The sequence below is a fragment of the Tiliqua scincoides genome, chromosome 9 (genome assembly GCF_035046505.1).
Source record: "Tiliqua scincoides isolate rTilSci1 chromosome 9, rTilSci1.hap2, whole genome shotgun sequence".
NCBI classification, from domain to species: Eukaryota; Metazoa; Chordata; class Lepidosauria; order Squamata; family Scincidae; genus Tiliqua; species Tiliqua scincoides.
This window is the reverse complement of record NC_089829.1, coordinates 2,385,168-2,407,381: the sequence shown is the minus strand read 5'-3', so window position 1 is coordinate 2,407,381 and position 22,214 is coordinate 2,385,168. Positions and strand designations below refer to the sequence as shown.

At 57.6% G+C, this 22,214-nt stretch overlaps 1 protein-coding gene across 6 annotated transcripts in view; it reads right to left on the bottom strand.

The window, feature by feature from the left end:
• Positions 1-21,398, bottom strand: part of ECE1 (endothelin converting enzyme 1) — a 33,185-nt gene extending 11,787 nt beyond the window's left edge. Inside the window, exons 1-5 of one of the 6 annotated variants that reach the window (XM_066637912.1) lie at positions 21,247-21,398; positions 8,429-8,512; positions 2,675-2,816; positions 1,912-2,115; positions 1,173-1,297 (exon numbers count right to left, since the gene is read on the bottom strand). In XM_066637912.1, the coding sequence (XP_066494009.1) occupies positions 1,173-1,297; positions 1,912-2,115; positions 2,675-2,816; positions 8,429-8,512; positions 21,247-21,267 (576 nt within the window). In that variant the 5' untranslated portion in view covers positions 21,268-21,398. Of the gene's footprint in view, positions 1-1,172; positions 1,298-1,911; positions 2,116-2,674; positions 2,817-8,428; positions 8,513-8,645; positions 8,800-8,892; positions 9,005-15,078; positions 15,161-21,001; positions 21,129-21,246 lie in introns of those variants that run through there. The other 5 variants (XM_066637914.1, XM_066637916.1, XM_066637913.1 and 2 more) reach the window with 5 other exon arrangements.
• Between the last annotated feature and the right edge of the window lie 816 nt (positions 21,399-22,214).

Sequence of the window (22,214 nt, the reverse complement as noted above, 5' to 3'; positions counted from 1 at the left end):
GCCCTGCTGGATAGGCCATAGGCCCATCTAGTCCAGCTTCCGGTATCTCACAGCAGCCCACCAAATGCCCCAGGGAGCACACCAGATAACAAGAGACCTGCAAGGCCTCCTGGGAATTGTAGTTAAGAACATAAGAACAGCCCCACTGGATCAGGCCACAGGCCCATCTAGCCCAGCTTCCTGTATCTCACAGCGGCCCACCAAATGCCCCAGGGAGCACACCAGATAACAAGAGACCTGCAAGGCCTCCTGGGAATTGTAGTTAAGAACATAAGAACAGCCCCACTGGATCAGGCCACAGGCCCATCTAGTCCAGCTTCCTGCATCTCACAGCGGCCCACCAAATGCCCCAGTGAGCACACCAGATAACAAGAGACCTGCAAGGCTTCCTGGGAATTGTAGTTAAGAACATAAGAACAGCCCCACTGGATCAGGCCACAGGCCCATCTAGTCCAGCTTCCTGCATCTCACAGCGGCCCACCAAATGCCCCAGTGAGCACACCAGAGAACAAGAGACCTGCATCCTTGTGCCCTCCCTTGCATTGGCATTCCGACATAGCCCATTTCTAAAATCAGGAGGTTGCACATGCACATCATGGCTTGTAACCTGTGATGTACTTTTCCTCCAGAAATTTGTCCAGTCCCCTTTTAAAGGCATCTAGGCCAGATGCAATCACCACATCCAGTGGCAAGGAGTTCTACAGACCAACTACACGTTGAGGAAAGATATTTTCTTTTGTCTGTCCTAACTCTCCCAACACTCAATTTTAGTGGATGTCCCCTGGTTCTGGTGCTGAGTGAGAGGGGTGCGCAGGCAGCCAACCAGAGCGCAAGCCCAAACAGGGCTCCAAAAATCTTCAGAAGATGGCTGCTTTGGCGCTGTCATCCCCCATCCATTGCCCAGGAGGCAAACTCCCCACTGCTACCACCAATGCAGGACCACCGGATCCAGAAAACCCCCCTTCCAATCCCTCTTCCTGCCAAAAAGGACAGAGCAGTGAACCTGGGGGGGGGGCAAAGAGAGACATGGGCCCGCTGGGTGCCTGCCCCACCCTCATGCCAGCCTGCCTGTCTGCTGCCCTCTCCCCATGAGAAGGCCCCACTTTGCCCTTCCTCAGAGTGGAGAGGCCGAGAGTGAGGGATAGCCTGCTCCTGCCTGTGGAGGCTCTTGCCTGCTGTATCCGGTCCAGCAGGGGCTTGGCTCTCAGCTCCTCAATCTTGCTCTCGTTCATGCATGCCTGGTAGTAGCGCTGGGTTTTGCGTTCCGCCTCGCTAGCTGCGCCAACCGTCTGATTCTCTGCAAGAAGTCCAGCCAGAGAATTGAGTCGGCCCCTTCTGCCCCACCCCCATCCCTTCGGCTTCAGTCTCTTCCTGAAGTCTATTTCCTGCCCAGCAGCTCAGTTCACCAAGGGAATTCAAGGGCTCAGGGCTTTCTGCAAGTGCGTGGCAACCAGCCTGGAGAGTCAGCAGCACTTCTCTGCATGGATGGAACTGCCTACCATAGGACACAGCACTACCCTCAAAGTCCTGCCACCCCACCCAGGCAGCCCCAAAGAGCTCCAGAGGAGGAATCCATCAGTCTCCAAGATAGGTGCTCCGCCACAAGCAACAGGAACAGAAATCCACAGGAAACTCTCGTGCTCTCCCGGTGCAAGTGGGGGAAAGGGGGAGCCCCCCCAAGCCTCCGCCCCCCCACTGCCCAGCTGCCCTCCACAGTGGTGGAGTGGGGGAGGCAGGCGAATATCTACAAGCCACTTCCACAGGAGAGAGTCGCCTTCCCCCCAGGGCATCCCCTGCCCTGGCAAGTGGCCCTGTCCTCACTGCAGGCTGGCCATCAGTAGTAGCACACCCTCTTTGGGCTTCAGGCAGAGGATTAGGAGGTTCCCCTCCCTCCCTCCCCCGCTCACCCACCCAGCAGGTGCTTGAGGATGGCCTGGTTGTGCTCCCAGAGCTTGTTGAAGGTGCCCCAGCGTGAGTGGCCATCAGGGACGGGGTTGGCCTGGATCCAACCACCACAGGCAAAACCGAAGAAGTCCTCACAGGGGTCCACCGTCCTGTCCAGCGAACTCAGGATGGAGCTGGCGACTGAGATGCAGGTCTCCGTCAGGCAGGGTCCTATGGAGGGAGCGAGAGGGCCACCATTAGCGCCTGCAAGTGGTAACAGGCAGGACAGGAGATTCGCCAAGGGGCGAGATGGGTTGACAGGAGAGGCAGAGAGACCAAGCAGAGTCATAAAAGAAAAACTGTTGGAGTTGGGGGGCAGGCCACATCTCTCCAAATTGGCCCTCCCTTGGCACACACAAACTCCTAGCAGCAGTGCCTCTGGCTGAGAGGCTCTCTGCATGCTCTCTGCAGGCAGTAGCTGCTGCCAGCCAGTGCGTTCGGTCCAGGGGCAGAGGGTCCCCTCAGGCCCCAACTCCCTGCTTTGCATGCAAAAAGTTCCAATTTTCAGCAGGGCTGCGAAAGACTCTGGACGGTCCACTGTCCAAGCTCTTCTTGGGCTGAGCCACTGTTGCCAGCCACACAAAGCACACTGGGTCCCTTGCCAGCTGCTCAACTTGCGCATGGAGCCTGGCGTCAGGGGCCTTCTGCAAATACAACTCCAGCAGAACTGGAGCAAGGCAACTTCCCAGCCAGCTAGCCAGGTGGGCTGCAGGGGGGGGGGGACACTCACTGGTTTGGAACTGCAGGAGCAGGACAAGTCCGCAGGCCAAGAGCCCAGTCGCCAGGATTGCCACCAACAGGAAGAGGCCCTTCTCGGTTCGCGCCCGCCTCGCCCACCAGGTCTTACCACTCCTGGAGCCCCAGAAATTCACCTGCGGATGACAGAAAAGAGGGTGAGGCAGCAAGAGATCTGCCCAGCCAGACTGTGAGGCAGCCACGGAAGGGCCTAGACCGGGGATGGCAGGTGAAGGGGGCTCCCAGTTAGGTGCTATGCTGAGAACAGCAACCGCCAACAGCGCTGCCCAAGGGGACGCGGCAGCTGCACACAAGGCTTGCCAAGCACACAAGCATCTATGTCCCAGACCTGCTTATTCAGAAGGAGCAGGTGAGCACCTTGGGACAGGAAATACTCTGCGCACTGCTCTGAGCCCCCAGGAGAGGGCAGGCTGCCTCAACAAGCATTTCCAGCGCTGCTTCCCTGCCGGCCTCTGTAAGCACAGCACAATCCCCCCCCCCCCCCAAGCACACATACAGGAGGCAGAGAAGGAAAGGAAAAGGGGGGCTCCATCCACCACTTCCTGTGCCGCCTCTGGAATCTGTTTTTATTGCCTGTTCCCAGCACAGAGGACAGAGGCCCATGAGAGGAAATGCATGGGAAGGGCTAGGAGCGGGACTCGACCCTCGCTGCCCAGGCATCCCACTTCCCGAAATGCAGTCCCGCTGCCAAGAACGGCTGAGTCACAGGACTAGGGGACACCTCTCCCGAGGGGACCACGGCCACGCAGAGGGGCCGATCTTGGCCGGCAGCAGCATGGAAGCGCTCCCATGCAGGCACAGCTGCAGCCACACAACCAGCCCTGCTCTGCACAGGGAGGCAAGAGCCAGAGGGGCCTTCCTTCTGTTCCCTAGGAACACACTGGACTGGGAGGGAAGAACTATCTACACACAGGCAGCTACAGGACACTGCTGCGGAGCACTGTCAATGGGAGGGGGAGGCCACAGCAGGGGGTGCCAGGAAGGAACTGTTCTTCTCAAACCAGACCGGCTAATGACCCCAGGAGGCACTTGGCCCACCCCATGCAAGTTCCCCTGCACGTGTTGTCTCCCCAAAAGACACACATGGAAATCTGACACACAGACAGACCAACTGCTGGGGCTGCCAGCTCAGCTCCTGCCTTGGGACACTGTCCTCCTGGGGCTCCTCCAGCCTCCCTGATTTCAGTCTGGTCATTTCTATTCTGTCTCTCACCAAACTGTTCCACAGTGGCCAACCCAAAACCTAAAAACCGCTGGCAATGAAGGGAGATCCGGCAAGTTTAGAGGCTCCAGAGACCAGCAGACCCAGGGGGCAGCTGTGCCTCCAGTGCCTTCCCAGAGCAAAGAAGGGTCTGAAGTGGGGAGTCCCACAGCCCCCACACACGGAGCAGCATCTCTCCTGAAGGTCTGCATGGCGGCTGGCGGCCTGCTCTGGGGCCCAAACTGCACAGGGCTGTCCAGGTCCCCAGCAGCACCCTGACCCAGGGCCAGAGCCTGGCGGGAAGCCCATGTAATCTCCACACCACCCAAGAGCAGCCCCAGGTAGAAGCCCCAAGGGGCAGGGGGCATGGCCAGACCACCTGCTCCCAGGAAGGGCCAGAGGGGGCTGCCTGCACCCAGCCTGGCCTGGCTGTGCCCAGTTGTGCTTCCGCCAGCCACAAGGTTCCTGTGAGCGCAGCTGCTGTCCTGAGGGGGAGAGGTGAAGGAGGAGCACCTCCTGGTCACAGCGCCCTCAGACACAGGACAGGGGCTGCAGGGAGCGAGGACTCCCTTGAGCAGCTGCTCCCCAGGCCAAGAGGCAGCTAGTGGGAGCCGGCAGGACCGAAAAGGAGCCAGGATGCCACAAGACACAAGTTTCCACTGAAGAGGAGGAGACTCAACATGCCAGAAAACAGAATAGGGAGCCCTGGGACTAGAGGGGGGAGCAGCAGTCCTAGGACAGGGCCCCTTCCTATCAAGGAGAAAGGGTGTGAGTCACTTCCATGCCCCACTGTGGGCAGCCGAGAGGTCCCAGAACAAGAGCCTGGCTGACCACGTTCTCCCCATCAGGAAGCAGTGCTGCAGCAAAGTGGCCATGAAGCGCAAGATCCCCTCTGACTACTGCAGGCAGTACTTGGCCCAAAACATCCCGAGGCTCAAAGGGGGGGGGTCAGTCCCAGAGCCCCAGCCGGGTTCAGGTCCAGGGAAGGAGAGGAGAAGGTGGCCGAGGGACAGGCAGGCACACAGGCGGTTGGCCGGCCAGCCAGGGGAGAGATGTCTTGCTCAGTGTTAATCCATCCAGTGAGCTCACAACATTGCAAACACTGTCCCTCCCCAGCCAACACGATCATCTCACCATCAACAAGGTGTAACAGAAGCTGCCTTGTCTGCAGGAAGACCAGGAAGCAGGACGACAGCCGTGGGAATGGAAATGGCTGCACTGATTGCCTACTCACCCCAAGGATACTTGGTGTGCCATCAGGGGGCCATGGGAGGAGTCCAGTGAGACTGAAGCTCCAACTGGTCCTGCCAGGTCTGGGGGGGGGCACTTGTCTCAGCACAAGGAGTTTTGGTTACAGATGGTTCGGGCAGGGGGGGCGGGTTTGCAGTAAGCCTGCAGTAAGCCAGACCCAACCCTGGTTCTGCAGCTGTCTTGCTCCAGGTCAGCCCACGTCTGCCCATTTGCTCCTGGACCAAGAGCCGAGCAACTGCCCCTTTTCCAAGGGAGGGGAGAGCCAGGTGGCAAAGACGGCCCCAACAGGCCAGGGCAGATTTCTCCAGTAGAATCACTGCAGTGGCAGCAAAGAAAAATCCCAGAAGTTTGCAGGGACACAGCAGGGGAGTCCACAAGGAGGGCTGGCTGGGCAGAGGACCGCTGCCTAAGACAGCTCCTTCTGCCCACAGTGCCCAGCGTATGCTGCAGAACAGGCCACCACAAGGGGCTGGAACAAGCCACAGGTCCATTTGTCAGGGCCCCCTCCCAGGACAGGCTGGTCACTCACTCCTCCTCTTTCAGGTCCCCAGAGCAACTCTGAAGCAGGCCAGCACTCCCAGGGCCCACCAGTGCTCCTGCACCTGCCTGCCCAACTGGCCAGTGCTTCCAAGGACACAGTCCCAGCCTAAGGCTGAGGAGCCAGTCACCCAGGGCCTCCATGGAGGGCCCACCAGCTCTGCCTGCCTCCCACGAGAGGAGTGAAGCTCACTGGGCAGTGGGAGCATCAGGGAACAGATGGCAGCCTGGCAGAGACGGTGCTTGGTATGCAAGGACTTGGCCTCAGCGGTGCCTTGGGTGCTGGAGCTTCTACTCCATTCACCTTCCTCCTGGAGAGGGACTCCTGGTAGGAGCAACCCACCTCCCAAGGCCCAGGCACCAGTTTCCCCTGCACTTGGAGGGGCGCAGGAGGGGGCCTCTCTCTGGTCAGTCAAGCAAAGCCTTCCCTGCCAAGAATCCTCTACCGCCCTCACTGTGGTCCTGCCTGGATCAGCTTCACACAGGGCCCCCACACAACCATCCAAGGTGTCCGAGGAATGCTATTGTGTGGGCAGAGGTAGCAGGGTAGCCAGGCGACTGGCGTCCAGGGACAGCACAAGGGCCAGGAGGGGGTGTGGAGCTGTCCTCAAAGCACTCAAGGATTTCTGTGCCGAAAAGGCACATATCCACACACACACTGATGTCGAAAAGCCGGGGGCGGGGGTATGTGTGAGACGGAGACTGTGAGGGAGCGGGGGGGGGGTGCTGGATGGGGAGACAGGAAGCAGGGAAGGGGAGGGGAGAGATTCAGCCCCCAGACAAAGCCCCAGTACAGACAGCTAGAGCAACACACAAGGACCCAAAAAGAGTTCCACAACCCAGGCCAGCCAGGACTCTACAGCACAGCCAGGTAGGAGAGAGGCAGACTGGAGGGGCAGGGGGGGGTTATAGCGAGCCTCTGCCAGCCACAGGCTGCCTGGGCTGAGGGCAATGGTCCTCTTGCACCATCGGCCTTCACAGGGCTGGGAGGAAGGGGGTCTCCAGGGGTCTCTGCTGCCCCTGCTGACCTCCCCACCCCCACTGCACAGCATCCACCACCTACGATGGCAGAGAAGACAAGCACGCCTGGCCTTCTTGCACAGCAGGAGGGGGCCTGCCACAAAAACCACCACTGGCCTCCCAAGTCTCCCCCCAACCACTTCTGCCTGCCAGGATATCCTGTCACTGGCAACAGACCTTCCGCTCCCACCCCCTTAAAATAAAGCAGGAGCAGCGACAATTCTTTCCAGGTATGCATCAAGCCTGCACCAAGTCAGGGAGAGGGACTGCGGGGGGCTGCGGGGGGCTTGGCTCTGTGCAGCTCCTCCCAGGATTGAGGTTGCCCCCAAGTTAGCCACAGCCACAGCTCTCTCCTTTCACTGGTTGGGTCAGCCAACGGGACCGCGTGGGCTGCTGCACTCTCTGGCAGCAGTGCAAATGTGGGTGGGGAAGGCCAGCCCCCTCCCCCCCAGCTCACTCCTGAGGTCTCACTGCAGGCACTGCTCCTCCCCCAACCCTGCCAGCACCTGGGCACCCCTGGACCAGCAGCAGCTCAGATCCCCTCCACCTATTATATGCTGCAGAAGAGAAAGTACCCTCGGGGAGCTGGAGGGCTGGGAAAGACAGGCTGCCTCCCAAGCACTGCCGACAAGACCCAAAGTCAACTCCACTGCGGCCAAGGCAGAGTTCCACATCTGGGAGAGAGAAGCTGAAATTGCCTGCAAGCGGAGCCCAGTGGCAGACCTAGTGAAAGTGTAGCCTGGTGCCCTGGTGCCCAAAATGATGCCCTGGAAGTGACATCACTTCCAGAAACGACACCACACCCAGACTTCTAAAAAAGTGAAAAATGGGACACTGGCATAGCTAAGACATCTGCTGCCTGGGGTTCAATAAGATTTTGTAGGCCCCCCCCCCCACAACGAAATCAAATTTAATTTATTAAGTAAATAAATAAAAAGCTTTCAGGGTAATTGACCATAATGTCTGATAGAATACAGATATTCCAAAGTGGTTTGTTTCATTGCATTCAGCATTAAATTACCTTTCCAATGATATATAACATGATGGTATTATTTGTACATACCAATGTTTTCACAATTTTGGCCACTAGTGTCAAGCTCAGCTTGTTGCCCCCCTAAAGCCTGTAGCCCGGTGCAATTGCTACCCCCTGCACCTCCTCAGCTACGTCACTGGCAGAGCTGATGGGACAGCACTAGCCCAGGAGCAAGGGCTGGGTCTGGTAGGATGGGAAGCAGCAGCCCCCTCCGTTGGCCACCATCTATTCACCCAGGCAAATGGGAGGGGGGCAGCTGGAGACAGAACAACCAATGTGGCCAGTCTGAGCCAGGATCAGGGGTCAGGGGGTGGCTGCAAGCAGTAAACTCGGTCCCAGCGCACCAGGCACTCTCCCCAGTCCCTGGGGCACCTCCTCCCAGTCAATTCTCGTGGAGTCCCAGATGGACGGGGCCTCCCCAGAACAGCCAGGTGGGACTCCCTGCAGCACTGCCCCCTTAGCCTTGTGGTGGGACAGATCCCCCTCAGAGTACCCCATGCCCAAGCAGCGCAGTGGCCAGTGGTCTCTGGAGAGGGGCCAGAGCGAAGTACCAGTCCTCTAACACCCCTTCTGGGGCACCAGGCCATCTTCCTGTTCCACCTGCCCAGAGCCCTTCTGCAGGTAGCCCCTCTTCCTCCATTTCATGTGTGCCCACCACAGCCCTGAGCAAGGGAAAACATCCTTACCTGTGTGCCATTGGGGTACACCTCGCCTTCCACGGAGTCCACCAGCTCTTCCTCATCCAGGGTGGCCCGCTTGTATGTCGACATCTGCAAGGCCAAAGGGAGGACAGAGTTCCTGAGCGCCTCCAGGCCAGCCGACTGGGGCACTGCACTGCAAGCTGCCAGGCACATCATGCTCAGCTCAGTCACGCCAATACTGTCCAAGCATCACCAGCTCCACCTGGAGAATGACAGGGCCACTCTTCCTCTGCCCCCACTCCCCCGAGTCTCAGCAGCAGCAAGAGGCAGCGCATGGAGGGCCAGAGGCAGGCCTGTGGCACATTGAGGAGGCATCCATCCCGCCAGGGCAGAGACTCCCCCAAGCCTGAGTGGAAGCAGCTCCACACTCTGAGGCCACCGAACCACCTCATAACAAGGAAGCAGCAAGGTCAGCCCACCCACAGTTGTCTCCCCTCTGCCCCGCTCACTTATGCAACCCCCCTTGCCTGGACCATTCCCTGCACTGCTCAGTCTCCCAGGAGAAAAGCAGCCCAGGGCAGACTGCAAGAGACAGGCGTCTACCCCCCTCTGCAAACACCAGGGCTGGTGGACTGGCAAGCAGCGGGAACAAAAAACAGGAAGGCTGGGAAGGCCTCGCTGAGCGACATTCCAGAGCAGGCGCCCAGAGGATTGTCGCTGTGAGGCCCTCCCTTGCCTTCCCATAACCGCCAGCCTTGCCGCTCCACTCCACCCCGCCTGCTCCATTCATCCCCTGCCCACCCTCCCCTCTCTGCAGACAGCTCCTAAAGCACCCGAGCTGGCCCCTGCCAGGGCACCAGGGCAAGAGCAGCCTCTTCCCCTAAGCCCAATGGCATCAAACAAAACCCCCGGGGCCTGGGAAGCAGTCTCCTCCTGGCCCTCTCACCCAAGACCGTTTTGGGAGAACCAAAATTCTGGAATTCTGGGGGTTGCCCTGGGCGCGGGGAGCCCCAGGGCGCGGGGAGCCCCAGCCCCACTGATCAACCACCCTCCTCCAATTGCACTGATAGCCAAGTCCACTGGGCACTTAGGGGGCTCTGCCCCCCTCCTCTGGGTGCGTCAGCACAGCTTGGCTGCCACTGCTACCGGCTACCGGTCAGGCCAGCTGTCCCTCTCTGCTTCCTGCTCTGATACCACTCCACGCCTGGTGCTGCCGCCATGGTCACTATCAGTTCTCAAACCTCGAGACACACAGGAAGTGGCCTACACTCCCACAGACCTACTGTTTCCTGCCTGTTGCAGAACGACAGAACCAGCAGCGCACCTCCCTGGACCAAAGGGGCTACGGGTTGGCCAAGGGGCAGCCAAGTGGCCATCCAGCCCCAGACACCTTGCTCAGACCAGTCAAGGGCAGGGAAGGTCACAGCCCACCTCGGTGGGAGAGGACTGTAGCACCCTTCGCAGGTACGACCCTGTCACAAAAGGAGGCTGTCCCACACAGTAGTGGCATAGCTAGCGGGGGGGGGGGCAATCCGCCCCGGGTACCACTCTTGGGGGGGGTGTAACACCATAAATGCCCCAACATCACCAGCATCACGATGGTTAGGAGTAACCTCGTCATGCTATATGCCATTGGATGCGGAATTTCCAGCGGAATGCAGTGCAAAAAACCGCATTGAAATAACTCCTTTCTATCAAAAGTTATGACCAGAAAACCGGAAACCAAAATATGCATTGAGCCCTATGGAAACCGAAACTGAGTCATATCGCTCGTTCACTCGTGAGTAGGCGAACTTGCCATAGTTCATCGGAAAGGGCAGCCTGAGAGGAATCCAATGACACCAGAATGGTTCCTACCCAATGAAAGCACCCCCCAAAAAAACACCCAAGAAGGAAGTCCTTCCCTCCAAGCAGACAAATGTATTGAGCCCTATGGAAAGCGAAAGTAAGCCACACGGTCGCATTTACTCACGAGTAAGCAAATGTGCCTTGGCTCCTGGTCAAGTCAGGCAAAGGGGAATGCAAGGCTAGCTGCATGGTCCCCATCTAATGAAAGTGGAGCTCAACAAATGCTCTAGAAGGCAGACCCCCAAAGAATAAACCAGAGGCTTGAGCTGGTAAGGTGGGCACTGGGGAGGGCTGAAAATCTCACTAATTTATTTGTGGGGGGGGGATGTTATTGCAGGCAGGCTACAGAGAAAATTCACTTGGTGAAACAGGGCTGGCTTCCCCTTATTTATCTGTTTTTCTTTAATTTAATTATTATTATTATTTAATTATTATAATTATTTTATTTTGCTTGATGATGTCACTTCCAGCCATGAAGACATCAAAACAGGCCAATGAGACATCCAGAGGGGGAGGGGGTGACACGCTAGTGACCAAAATTCTGGAAATCCTGGCTTTTAGGAATAATACCATCATGTTCTATACCATTTGATGCAGAATTTCATCCATTGCTTGTGGAGAAATATTCACTGCATTTATTTTTTGGCCATTATGATTATTCATTCTGTGTCATGACTATTACTATCTCTATCTCACCTACCTCACAGGGCTGTTGTGAGGACAAAATAAGGGGAGGAACCATGTACACCACCCTGAGCTGCTTAGAGAAAAGGTGGTATAAAAAGTGAATTAATTAAATAAATTAGCAATTAATTAATAGTTAAATCATATGGGGTGACAAAAATTTATGGGCCCTGGGTGTCAAATGACCTAGCTACGACTCTGCCACACAGAGCTCTGGGGCTTGCCTTGCTGCCAAGGCCTCAGCAAGTTTGAATCCCTCACCTCACAACTCTAGGATGGCCAATCAGAACTCTAGCCACCAGGCATAGCCAGGGCTATCACTTGGGAAACAGCCACAGCCCCCCTTCCCACTACACCCACTCACACACACATTCACAACCACACAGCTGGCTGCCTTGGGGCACTTCCACTTTGCTAATGGACAGATCAACTGGCCACTTCCCGCAGCAAGGCCATCAACCAGCGCAAAGCAAAGACCAAAGTGTTTGACGAGCCACCTTCCCAGTGCTTCTGTCACAGAAGGAGAGCACAGATGTGTGTCCATGGCTCGCTCCCTTGGGATTTGCTTCCTTGGGCTTCCTTGAAACCACACAAGGCCTGCACCTTCAAAACCCAAGAGCTCTGCCAATCCTCCAGCCGCCAACAGTTCACAGAGACACCATTATACCACATGTTCCCAGCAGACACTCTCTAGAGGCTCAGGTGGGGAGATCTCCCACGGCTCTTCCCTGCACTTGGCTGTCTCCTCCCTCAAGCCCCCACCCCAGCAGGTCTTGCTGGCTGGTACCAAGAGTGGAAAGTCCAAGCTCACCCCCAGAGGGCTCCACAACAGGACCAGTTCTGCGAGTAAACAGCCAGAGACGCTGCCAAGACCAAGCAAGAGACCAAGGCAGGCAGAAGCTTGCTAACAAGATCCTCTTCTGAGTTGCCAAAAGAACCCCCCACCCCACCTGCCCAATGTGAAGCAGGGTTGGCTGTAGAGCTCTGGGCAAGCGGGAGGGAAGAAGGTGGGCTGTGTTCAGGGTGCTCACACACACAGCCCCTGACAGGACCTTCCCCCCCTCAAGGCCTGCCTTTCCAGGATCCCAACCACAGAACCCAGCCAGACAACACCAAGTGAGATCTAATCCAGCAGAGTGCTGGGTGACCAAGTCAAGGTTTCGACCCTAGCCTGAGGGGGGAGGAGTTCTATGAGCAAGGAGAGCGCTCCCCCCACCAAACGCTCCCCCCAGGCTCAGGCCTGCCACTCCTCCAACCCCTCCTTTTCTCCCCCAGCCCTAGAAGCAGCTCTGCTGGAGCTGACATTTCAAAGGGAGAGGCAAGAAGGGTGTCTCCTTACACCTTGGAAGCCAACTGGCCCTATAGGGAGCTCCAATTACAGGGTAAACAAACAGGGCCAGCCTTGGGGGAGGGGCAGAAGGCCAGAAGAGATTGTCTGCAGCTTTCCTACTCCCTCAAAAGGGGCACAGAACAAAGGAGGAAGAAAAACGAAGTGCCCAAGCAAGCGAGCAGCCCATCCCTCCAGTGAGCGAGGGAGACAAACACTTGCAGGCCCACTGAGGAAGAAGCTGAAAGAGGAGCCCTGCTGGCCGGTCCCTCAAGCGCAGCATCCCACAGCCCAGCAGAGCTCACAGCCCACATGTATGGAGGAGATGCACCTGCCCTGCTTGTGTCCCCCACCACATCTGGGCAGGAGGTCTGGTCTAGAGGATTGAGCCTCCATTTGCCTGAAGATAACATCCGAAGGTCGCCAGTTCGAGGCCACCGGCACCGTGCGACCTTGAAGCAGCTGACAAGCTGAGCCGAGCTATTCCATCTGCTCTGAGCGTGGGAGGATGGAGGCCAGAATGTGCGGCCAGATCATGAAAGAAACATCTTGAATGTTGTGGTTTCTTGAAAGATAGAAACCTTCTTTCAAATTGTAAAAATCCCTACTGGGATTTAAATTGCCTGCCTATGTAAACCGCCTTGAATAAAGTCTAAGGAGAAATCTGAGGACCAAGAAAGGCGGTATAGAAATACCTGTATTATTATTATTATTATTATAATGGGTGTGGAAGGGATTGTCACTCCCGGATTGGCCTTTTCAGCCACACTAGACGCTGTGCCAGAACCACCTTTCAGAGTGCGATACCATAGTCTTTCGAGACTGAAGGTTGCCAATACAATTTATTATTATTATGCAAAAGTAGACTGCACCTGGATGCGGGTAGACTACTCCATTGAGAAGCTTGGGTGCTGCTGGAAGGCAAGGCCTACTCTTGTGGCAAGAGTCCACGATACACACAAACCACTGACCACTGCTTGGAAACGTGTTCCCGCCCCCCGCCCCCGCCATGTCTCCAGTCTAGATTAAGGCACCATTGTTTTTGTTGCCTGTGGCGGGGGGGGGTGCCTTGAAATATTCCCAAGTAGCCTGATTTTTAAAATAGATCCAAGATAGCCTTCAGGAGTCAGCTCTCAAATTCACTTCATTGGTTTTTCTTCCCCCATTCAATATTTCAGTTCCAATTAGTTTGCACGGTCCAGAAAATGACGCACAGTCTTCTCTTGTTTTGGTTTGCAAACATGCGCTTGTAGAGCACATGTTTGCAGCCTACACAAAGCCCTTGATAGCCACACTTGCCAACCAAAAAACACAACGCACACCTGACACATGTGACACCTGCACTGCCAGGGCAGAGGAGACGGGCAGGAGACTATTCTGAGGCCTGCCCCACTTTTCCAGAGCACCCTTCCCTCCACCTGAGGGGGGAATTTCTTCTTCCAGAGCCATGCAGAATCCTCCTGGCAGGAGGAAGACAGTCCTCTCTGCAAGCCCCACCATCTCACCCTTGCAGGTGCTCTGAGCATGCACCGCCACCCCAGAAGACTAGTATGATTAGCTCCATGCTGCAGACTGGGAAGACTGAGGCCCAGAGGAAATGGTTGGCCTGAGGTCACCTAGCAAGGTTCTGGTCGAGGTGAGTTTTGAACCAGGGAAGTCATGCTCTGTCAAGCCATGTGGAGCCTCACAGTTCAGGCAGGGCTGTCTCCCCAGCAGACACACACCAACTAACACTCCAGATCTGCATTCCTGGCAGCCACAGCAGCATCAGCAATCAAACCTGCACTTTGATCGGACACTTCAGGAGTGAGAGATGGGAGGGGCAGGGCCACCAAAACCACACAAGACAAGTCGGGAGGCTCAAGCAAAAGCAGCTGCCCAGCAAACAGTGGACAACTCCTCAAGCTGGACTCTGTGGGGAGGGAGAAGGGGGGCATTTCGGAGTTGGACTTTCGGGACAAGCAACAGGAAGGACAAAGAGTAAGCCAAATGAGTTTCCGGCAAAGCCAAGCACAGGGCCTTTTAAGCAGGTCTGGGGTGGCAAGGGAAAAGCAGAAGTTTTGCAAGGGAAAAGCAGAAGATGCTTCTGGACGGGACAGGAGGGGAGTCAGGGGCATGAACCGCTACTGACTAGCAGCCCCTCTCCAGTAGGGACTCAGAACCGGGCTGCTCAGTCGCTGAGCGACAGCAACTGCAAGGCTGCCCTGCTTCTTCTGTGGGGAGGTTGGTCCAATGAGGGCCATGGGGGGGACCAGAACTCCTTGGCCAGAACTCCTATAAGAGGCTTGTGCAGGTCAGCCAAGGCACCAGGGACCCTCTTGCCTTGTTCTCCAGTGGTGCCTCTCCTCCTGGACCCAGACAACCCCTGAGCATTCCTGGGTCCCTGAGAGGCTTCTCTCAAGAGCTGTAAAGAGATCCCCCCCCCCCAATTCACACTGCTAGAAAACTACCATGGGAAGCTACGTGAGAGAGAGACCAGGGAGGGCGGGGGCAGCCACCCCAGGGTGCAGCCACGAGGGCTCTCAGCAGTTCCATGGCACCCCCTGGGAACCCCAGTGCCTTCTGCCTCCTACACCTGGTCAACACTGACAGGGACAGGAGTTGGTAACGCCTCCAAGGTACCCCACCTCACAGTCCCAGGCCAGTGGTTTTCAGGGGCAAACTGAAGACCAGCAGCAACCATGGAGGTGGAATTTGGCCCCAGCTGTCAAGCCTTGTCAGGCAGTGGAGGGGACCTGGCCCCTCCAGCCACAACTCCCCAAACTCAATAGAAATGGTGATGGCCCCTGAGGCAGAGTGAGGGCAGTCAGCACTGCTGGAGCAAGCCTTCCCTCACCGCTCACAGCCTTGGGAAGAGCTCCCCACTGCTCCAATTTTTTTTTGCTCAGAAACCTCTCAGGCGCCAGGAAGCCGCTCCATCACAGCTCTGGGTGGGTGGTCAGAGCTGCGGGCAACACAGTGCAAGGTCAGGCTGGGGAACACAGAGGTCAGGCTGCTGCTGACACCACCCGCCTGACTCCCCTCCCCCTGCAGGAAACTTTGCTGACATCCTTGCCTGCCAATGAGCCCAGCCCAAGGACAGCAGAGTCCTCACTGACAGGGCCAGCCTGCCTGCCTGCTGACTGGCGTCACAGTCCGGCCCTCTCCCAGAGTGAGGCTGCTGGCTTCAGCAGGGGGCCTGGCAGGGGACCCTTCCTTGCTGCCCCAAACGGAGGCTCTCAGCACACCTGCCAGGCCTTCTTGGCAAACTGACTGTCTTCCTGGGCCTGGGAAAAGCTGGCACTGCTGGATGCCAGTCTGGGCTGCCTAGAAAGAGAGGGCTCCTGGCACCTTCTGCCGACTGGCTGTGCGGGGCGAACCCTTTCAGAGCACTTGGAGGAGGCGTCCTGGGAAGTGCCTGCCTGGAGAGTCCCCCCAGGAGCTGCGGGCGCGCGATGGGGCTGCGCCCTTGCCAGAGCCGCTGCTTTCACCCACGCAGGGTACAAGTCAGGGGCGCCGAGGCCTCGCCCGGGCACGGACCCAGCCACCACCCGCGGGAGCAGCTCCGCCACGCCAGGCGCCCCGTCGCAACCGGGCCCGGAGGCGCCCGGAACAGGGACGAGCGGGGCCGCGGGTCATCTCGCCGCGGCTGCCCTGGGGGGCCCTGCCGCAGCCCCAGGAGCGGCGCCCCCGGGAAGGCAACCCGGGCCCGGAAGTCGCGCCGGCAGCTGCGCCGCAGGCTCTGCAGGTCCTCCGGGGGCCGCGCTGCCCCGGCTCGCCTCCTGCTGCTGCACCCCGAGGGCTGCGGGCGGGAGCCGGGCTCAGGAGAGGCCCGGGGCGGCGAGAGGGGGGCGGCCCCCCGCAGCAGGACGCGAAGGGACGCGGCGCCCCCGCAGACGGCCGCTCGGGTGAGTCCGCCCCCCTCCCAGCGGTGGCCCCCCGCAGCGGGTGTTCCGAGGCAGGCTGGTGTCGTCTTCCACAGAACAGCCACGTGAAGGGCTCTGTGGCTGCCCCAGATTCGCTCACCAAGGAGGGGTGCAGCCCGGGCTGCCAGCACTTCTAGGGGAGCCCCCCCCTGTGCGCAGCTGGAGGCAGCCCGGCTCTCCCCTGGCCTTCCAAGCAGGGCCTGGCAGGCTGTTTGGGGGGGGGGGAGCGGTCCAGCCGCCTCTACTGCCTGGATTGGTGCCCCACGAAGTTGGCTCCAAGTGCCACATGCCTTGCCTTGGCCCAAGCTAGTAGCTTTGCCACCTGCCAGGCCCAGGACATGCGCGCAGCACGCAGGGCTCCAGAGCCAGAGCCCCCCACTACAGGCAGCGGCGTGAAGGAGCCAGCACAATGACCCAGGCAGGCAGGGCAGCCTGAGTGACAAGGACACCAGAGCAGCTCTCACGCAGAATGAGCACATCTGTGCACAGCAGCCGCTTCCGGAGAAGGCGGTCCCAAGCCAGAGCAGTGGGGGGGGGGAGCTCTCCTCCTTCACGACATCTGTGTGTCCCCCCCCCATTCTTTATGGCTGCACTTCATGTTTCACTCCTGTTTCAGCGCGGGGGTCCAATCACGTAAACAGATACACAGATAAACCCCCTTTGGGCCTGTGGGCCCCTCCTGGGGTTTCATGCAGGCCTCCCCAACTCCATCAGCTGCAGAGGCAGCCCTGGAAGCCGCACTCCTGGGAGGTGCCATGCTCTGAGTGGCCAGTAGCACAAGGGAGGGAATGTTCAGGGCGCCTCCCAAGAGACCCCACCATGCAGAGCTCTGCTTGACATAAGGGTTGCAATAGCCTGGGAGAGCACCAGTGCCAGAAGAGGCTTCCCTAAAATAGGCAGGGGGACTCCAAGCTCCCTGCATCTCACACTGAGGAAAGCCCCTGCAAATGGGAGGGGGGTGTGGCTGATTCCAGGCAGGGTCCTTTTTAGTCAGGTACAAGCCAAGCATCTTGAGGCATCTCGGCTCTCTGGCTAACTGACCCCTCCCTTGGTGCCCATCTCTTCAGCTTGGAAGAACCCAGTTGCTCTCTGGGGCCTGTGCAGGTTCAGAACAATCGTCCCCAGCAGCTCCCACACACACAAATGACCCAGCACACAAACAATTTCGTCACAAAGGGGGATAGTTGCAGAATCCCTCCAGGCCGATCCCTCCAGTGCTTTAGGAGGCCTTCCAAGCATGGAAGAGAGAAAGGAATACCCCCCCCCCCCAGCCTGGCTGCCTCTCACTCCAACCCCTGCCCCAGACTCACTGCCTCATAAGAACATAAGAAGAGTTCAGCTGGATCAGGCCAGTTTTGCGGAGGTGGAGGAACTGGTGAATGCATCCCAGTCCCTGCAGCCCCATTAGTGACTCCCCCCCCACCCCCACCAAGACTTACTGCAGTTCAAAATCTCCCTGAGGGTTTGAAAACCACTGCCATAGTCCATCGGAAAGGGCAGGCTGAGAGGAATCCAATGACATCCTAATGGTCCTGATCCGATAAAACGCAACTCCCAAAATACACCCAAGAATAGGGGTGTCCAAACTTCTTGGCAGGAAGGCCACATCATTTCTCTGACACTGTGTTGGGGTGGGAGTTAATTTACATTTCAAATTCGAATAAATTTACATAAATGAATACATTAGAGGTGGAACTTATATGAATGGATGGTGGTTGGCATCCTTCAGTCTTGGAAGACTGTGGTATCGCACTCTGAATGGTGGTTCTGGAACAGAGTGTGCTCTCCAGTGCATGAAGCCTGGGTAAGGTAGATATGGAGGATAGACTGTTACCCATGCAGCAAATCCCCCCTCTCCACGTCATTGAAATGGTCCAATGGAAAGACAGAGGCCAATATGGTTGGTTCCAGCAGTGTTGCAGGAGTTGCCAGAACGTGACTGTGTTCAGCCATGAACTGCCTCAGGGACTCGGGAAAACACCTCCGCAAAACTTCATTCATTCATGAATGAAGATCTGGCAATAGTCCATGGCCTCTAAAAGGCCTTGCACAAAGCTAGGCCAGCCTTTCCTTTGCTGCCACTGCTGCATCACAGATCTGAAACAGCAAGCAGTGGAGGGAACCCTTGTCCCTCAGCTCATACAAGAGGTCAAACAGTTGGCCATCAGGCAAAGCATTTGTGTCGGGCCAGCATGGGCTCCAGCAAGTCTCTGGAGGGCCAGAGCTCATTGGAGACTGGGGCTCTGCAGGCTGGATTGGGAGTCCTCCAGGGCCGCAAGTGACCCCAGGGCTGGGGTTTGGGCACCCCTGCCCAACAAATGCTTCAAAAGGCAGCCCCCCCCAATAAAAGGAATAAAACAGAGGTTTCGGCTGGTAAGGTTAATTTTTTTTCTTTTTTAGACTTATAATGCTAGGGGTGTCCTGATGGCGAAATGGTTTAAATAGAAGAAAAATTGAACTGGGCACTGGGTAGGGCTAAAAATCTTAACTGATTTTTTTTGGGGGGAGGGGGTTGTGATTGCAGGCAGGCTAGAGAAAATTCATGTGGTGAAACAGGACTGGCTTCCCCTTATTTTATTATTTTTATTTTACTTTAATTATTTATATTTATTTTAATTTCTTCAATGATGTCACGTCCGGCCAAGACATCACTTCTGGTGGGTCCCAGACAGATTGTCATTCTAAAAAGTGGGTCCCAGAGCTAACAGTTTGAGAACCACTGTAATAAGGTGTTAGTAAGGTGTTTTCAAATTACCATTTGATGCGTAATTTACAGCAGAATGCAATGAGAAATATCTTCATTCTGTCAAAAGCTATGGCCAAAAAACCCAGAAAACAAAAATGCAAATGTCTTATGTAACAAAAAGTACATTTCCTTAGAAAATGGATCAATGAGACTGATTGCTCGAAGAGCTAATGAGATGCTATTATGACACAGTATGGAACCAATAAAGTGTTAGTAAGGTGACATCCTTGGGGGAGGTGACATCACTAGTGATCAAAATTGTGGTTTTTAAGAATAATACCATCATGTTATATATCATTTGATGTGTGATTTACAGCAGAATGCAATGAAATATCTGCACTGAAATATCTGTGTTTTATCAAAAGCTATAGCCAAATCACCATTAAAGAAAAACACAACTGCCTTATGCCACAAAAAGTGGATTTCCTTAACTTACAAGTGACCAATGAGTCTGAGTGTTTTGAGAGCTAATGAGGTGTTATGAGACGGCAGGGAACCAAGAAGATGTTAGTATGAGTCAGTTCCTTTTTCCATGTATCAGAGCTAATACTAGAACTCCTGTTCAGTTGAGTGAGTGTCATCAAGTTGGCCACTTTTTTTGTTGGTTACTGATTGGTTGGGTAACTTGCACTGCTTTATAGTAAAACAAATAAATTTAATGCGGCTGACATCATGACCAGATGACACCAGCCCTAGAAATGCCATTAGTGGGAAGGTTGGGTGTTGTACACTGGCCCAGATGACTTTTAAAGTGGATTCTAAACACCGATTGGTGGATGATAGTCTAACAGTGGTTATTAACCATGATAGCTACATTGAACCTCCAGATGCAGGGGCAGTATGTCACTGAGTCAGGGACGAATGCAGCGTTTGTGCTGGGGTCGAGCATGAGCACTATCTTAACTTCAGAGCCCAGATCAAGGTCAACCAACCGTCAGAACTGGGCTGAAGGTAGAACTTGGGCCTCTGTAGCTGAGGTTTGCTGGGTGGGTAGACCTGGGCTCCCGCCTGGACTTGCAGCCCAGATTAACTTTGTCACAGCCAAGGGTGCCAACAATTGCTGGGCCTGGGTGCCAAATGACCCTGGTGCACAACTGGCCACAAGACTGTCCTTCTCCCACCAGAAGCTGCTGCAAGGACAGCAGAAAAGTCTCCGCGCTCCAGTGCCAGAAAGCCCAGAAACAGCAACGCCACCCAGACCCTGCCTGGCCAAGAGGCCTCCGCCCGGGCTGCACCAACAGCGCGGCTGACCCCTGTCCGGTCCGGTCCGGTCCGGTCCCGCCCGGCGGGAGCCCGCAGCACGCAGGCGCACCCTTTGCCCGACACTCTACCCGGGCGCCGCGCTGCCGTGGCCGGGCTGGTCCCCAGTGGGGCGCAGGGGCTCCCGGCTCCGCACGAGGCGGGGGTGGACGCCCACGCTCCCCCCTCCAGGATCCTTCGACAACCGCCGCAGCGGGGCCGGGCGGCGCTGGAGGGGCCCGAGGCGAGGGAGCAGGCCGCCAAGTGCGTCAGACGGTCCGGCCATGGCGCGGGGTCCGAGGGGCTGGCGCCCTGCCGGGCTCGGCCCCTTTCACGCCCAGTGGGGCAGAGGTCTCCTCCTGCGGCGCCCGCGGGGCGGCCCGGGCCGAGCAGGAGCGCGCCCAGTCTCGCCGCGCCGCCGCCTCTGCCCGCTTGGCTGGCGGACGGACCGGGGGAGGCGCAGCCCGCCCCCGGGGTGAGACGGGCGGGGAAGCCCCGCGCGCGGGGGGCGCGTCTCCCGCGGCGGCTCCGAGTCGAGAAGGCCGCGCAGACGGAAGGAGCGGGCGGCGCTGCGCTGGGGCTTCCCGGCCGAGCTCGCGGGGGACCGGGGAGAGGCGCCGGCAGCGCGCCGCTCGCTCTGCGGGGACGCCCCGGGAGGGCCCGCGGAAGCCGGGCTGCGCGCACGCCTCGCCCCGACTGCTTCTGGCCGGGGAGGCTCCGCTCCCGCCGCCGCAGCCCGCATCTCGGGGCAGGAGCGGAGGAGCTCCGCGCAGGGAGCGGCCTCGCCTGCCGCCCGCGAGACGGAGTCCCGAGCGGGGAAGGGCAGCTCGCCGCGCCGCGCCGCGCCGCGCCCTCGCCCCGTCACTCACCATGGCGGCCCGGCCGCTGCTCCGCCGCCCCCGCCACACGCGCTCCGGCACGGCCTCTGCCCAGCGCCCGCCAAGGACAGCTCCGCCCGGCTCCGAGCGCGCCCGCCCGCGCACACCGGCCGGGCCCAATGGCGGGCGGGCCGGCGGGCGGGAGGCCGTACCTGACCGCCGGGCGGATCTTCCTGGCACCGCCCCGCAGCCTCTCCATGTGCCCACCCGCCGTACTCCCACCGCAACCCCCGCACCTCGAGAGGGCCTCTGAGCATGTGCAGAGAGCCGGGACAGCCGCCTCCATGCCGCCGCTCTCGAGCGCCCTTCCGTCCCGCTGCCAGGCTGCTCGCGGGGTATCTCAGTCCGTCGGGGAGGGGAGCAGCATTTGGCCGCCCAGCTGCCGCCCCGCACGCGAGCCAGCCTCGGGACTGCTGCTCCGAAAAGCCCCGCCGCGGGATCAGGCCGAAAGGGACCCACCTCGCCCAACATCCCTTTCCCACAGCGCCCCCCCCCGCTGCCTCTGGGAAGCCCCCCCCCCGCGCGGGGGAGGAGGAGGGAAGGAGGACTGCTCCCCTGTGTCGCTAACTTAGAGTGGTTAGAGGTGCTCAGAGTTGGGGTGCCCGAAAGCCCTCAAGGCCCCACCCTCCAGTAGTACTGCCAACACCCTGTATGTGCCAATGCCTCGGTCCAGGGACACTGAGACCCTCTAGGCTTAACTCTTAACCCTTGCAGGCATCGAGCTCTTTCTCCAATTAAAGCTTCAGCCCACAAGTTACTAGACCTCAATGAGCACTTGGTAGCTTGCTGAACAGCTAGGCAGAATTCTGAACCTTTGTCCCCAACAGACAATGAAACAACTTGGTAAAAGAGATTTTAGTTTATTAAGTACATAAGGTTACATAAGGCAGCAAATGCTAGAGGCATAAACATCTAGGAAACATATCAGCAATAAAATAATAAAGCTAGCTGGCTATCTCTATTAATCCCTCTCTCTCACCTGGGTCAGTTACTCTTAGCTCTCAGATCTCTTAGCTCCAGGCTACCTGTGAGGCCAGGTTCCCATGGCGGACAATGGAGCTCACATGATGTTGCACCCAAAACCTCTGCCCAAGAAGAGTGCCTCTTGGGGCACTCATTATTATATTTCTTATGCTAATAGTACTGAGGTGACTTCATACTTATTTAGACTGTCCAATCAGAAACTTTTGAGGACAGAACCTTC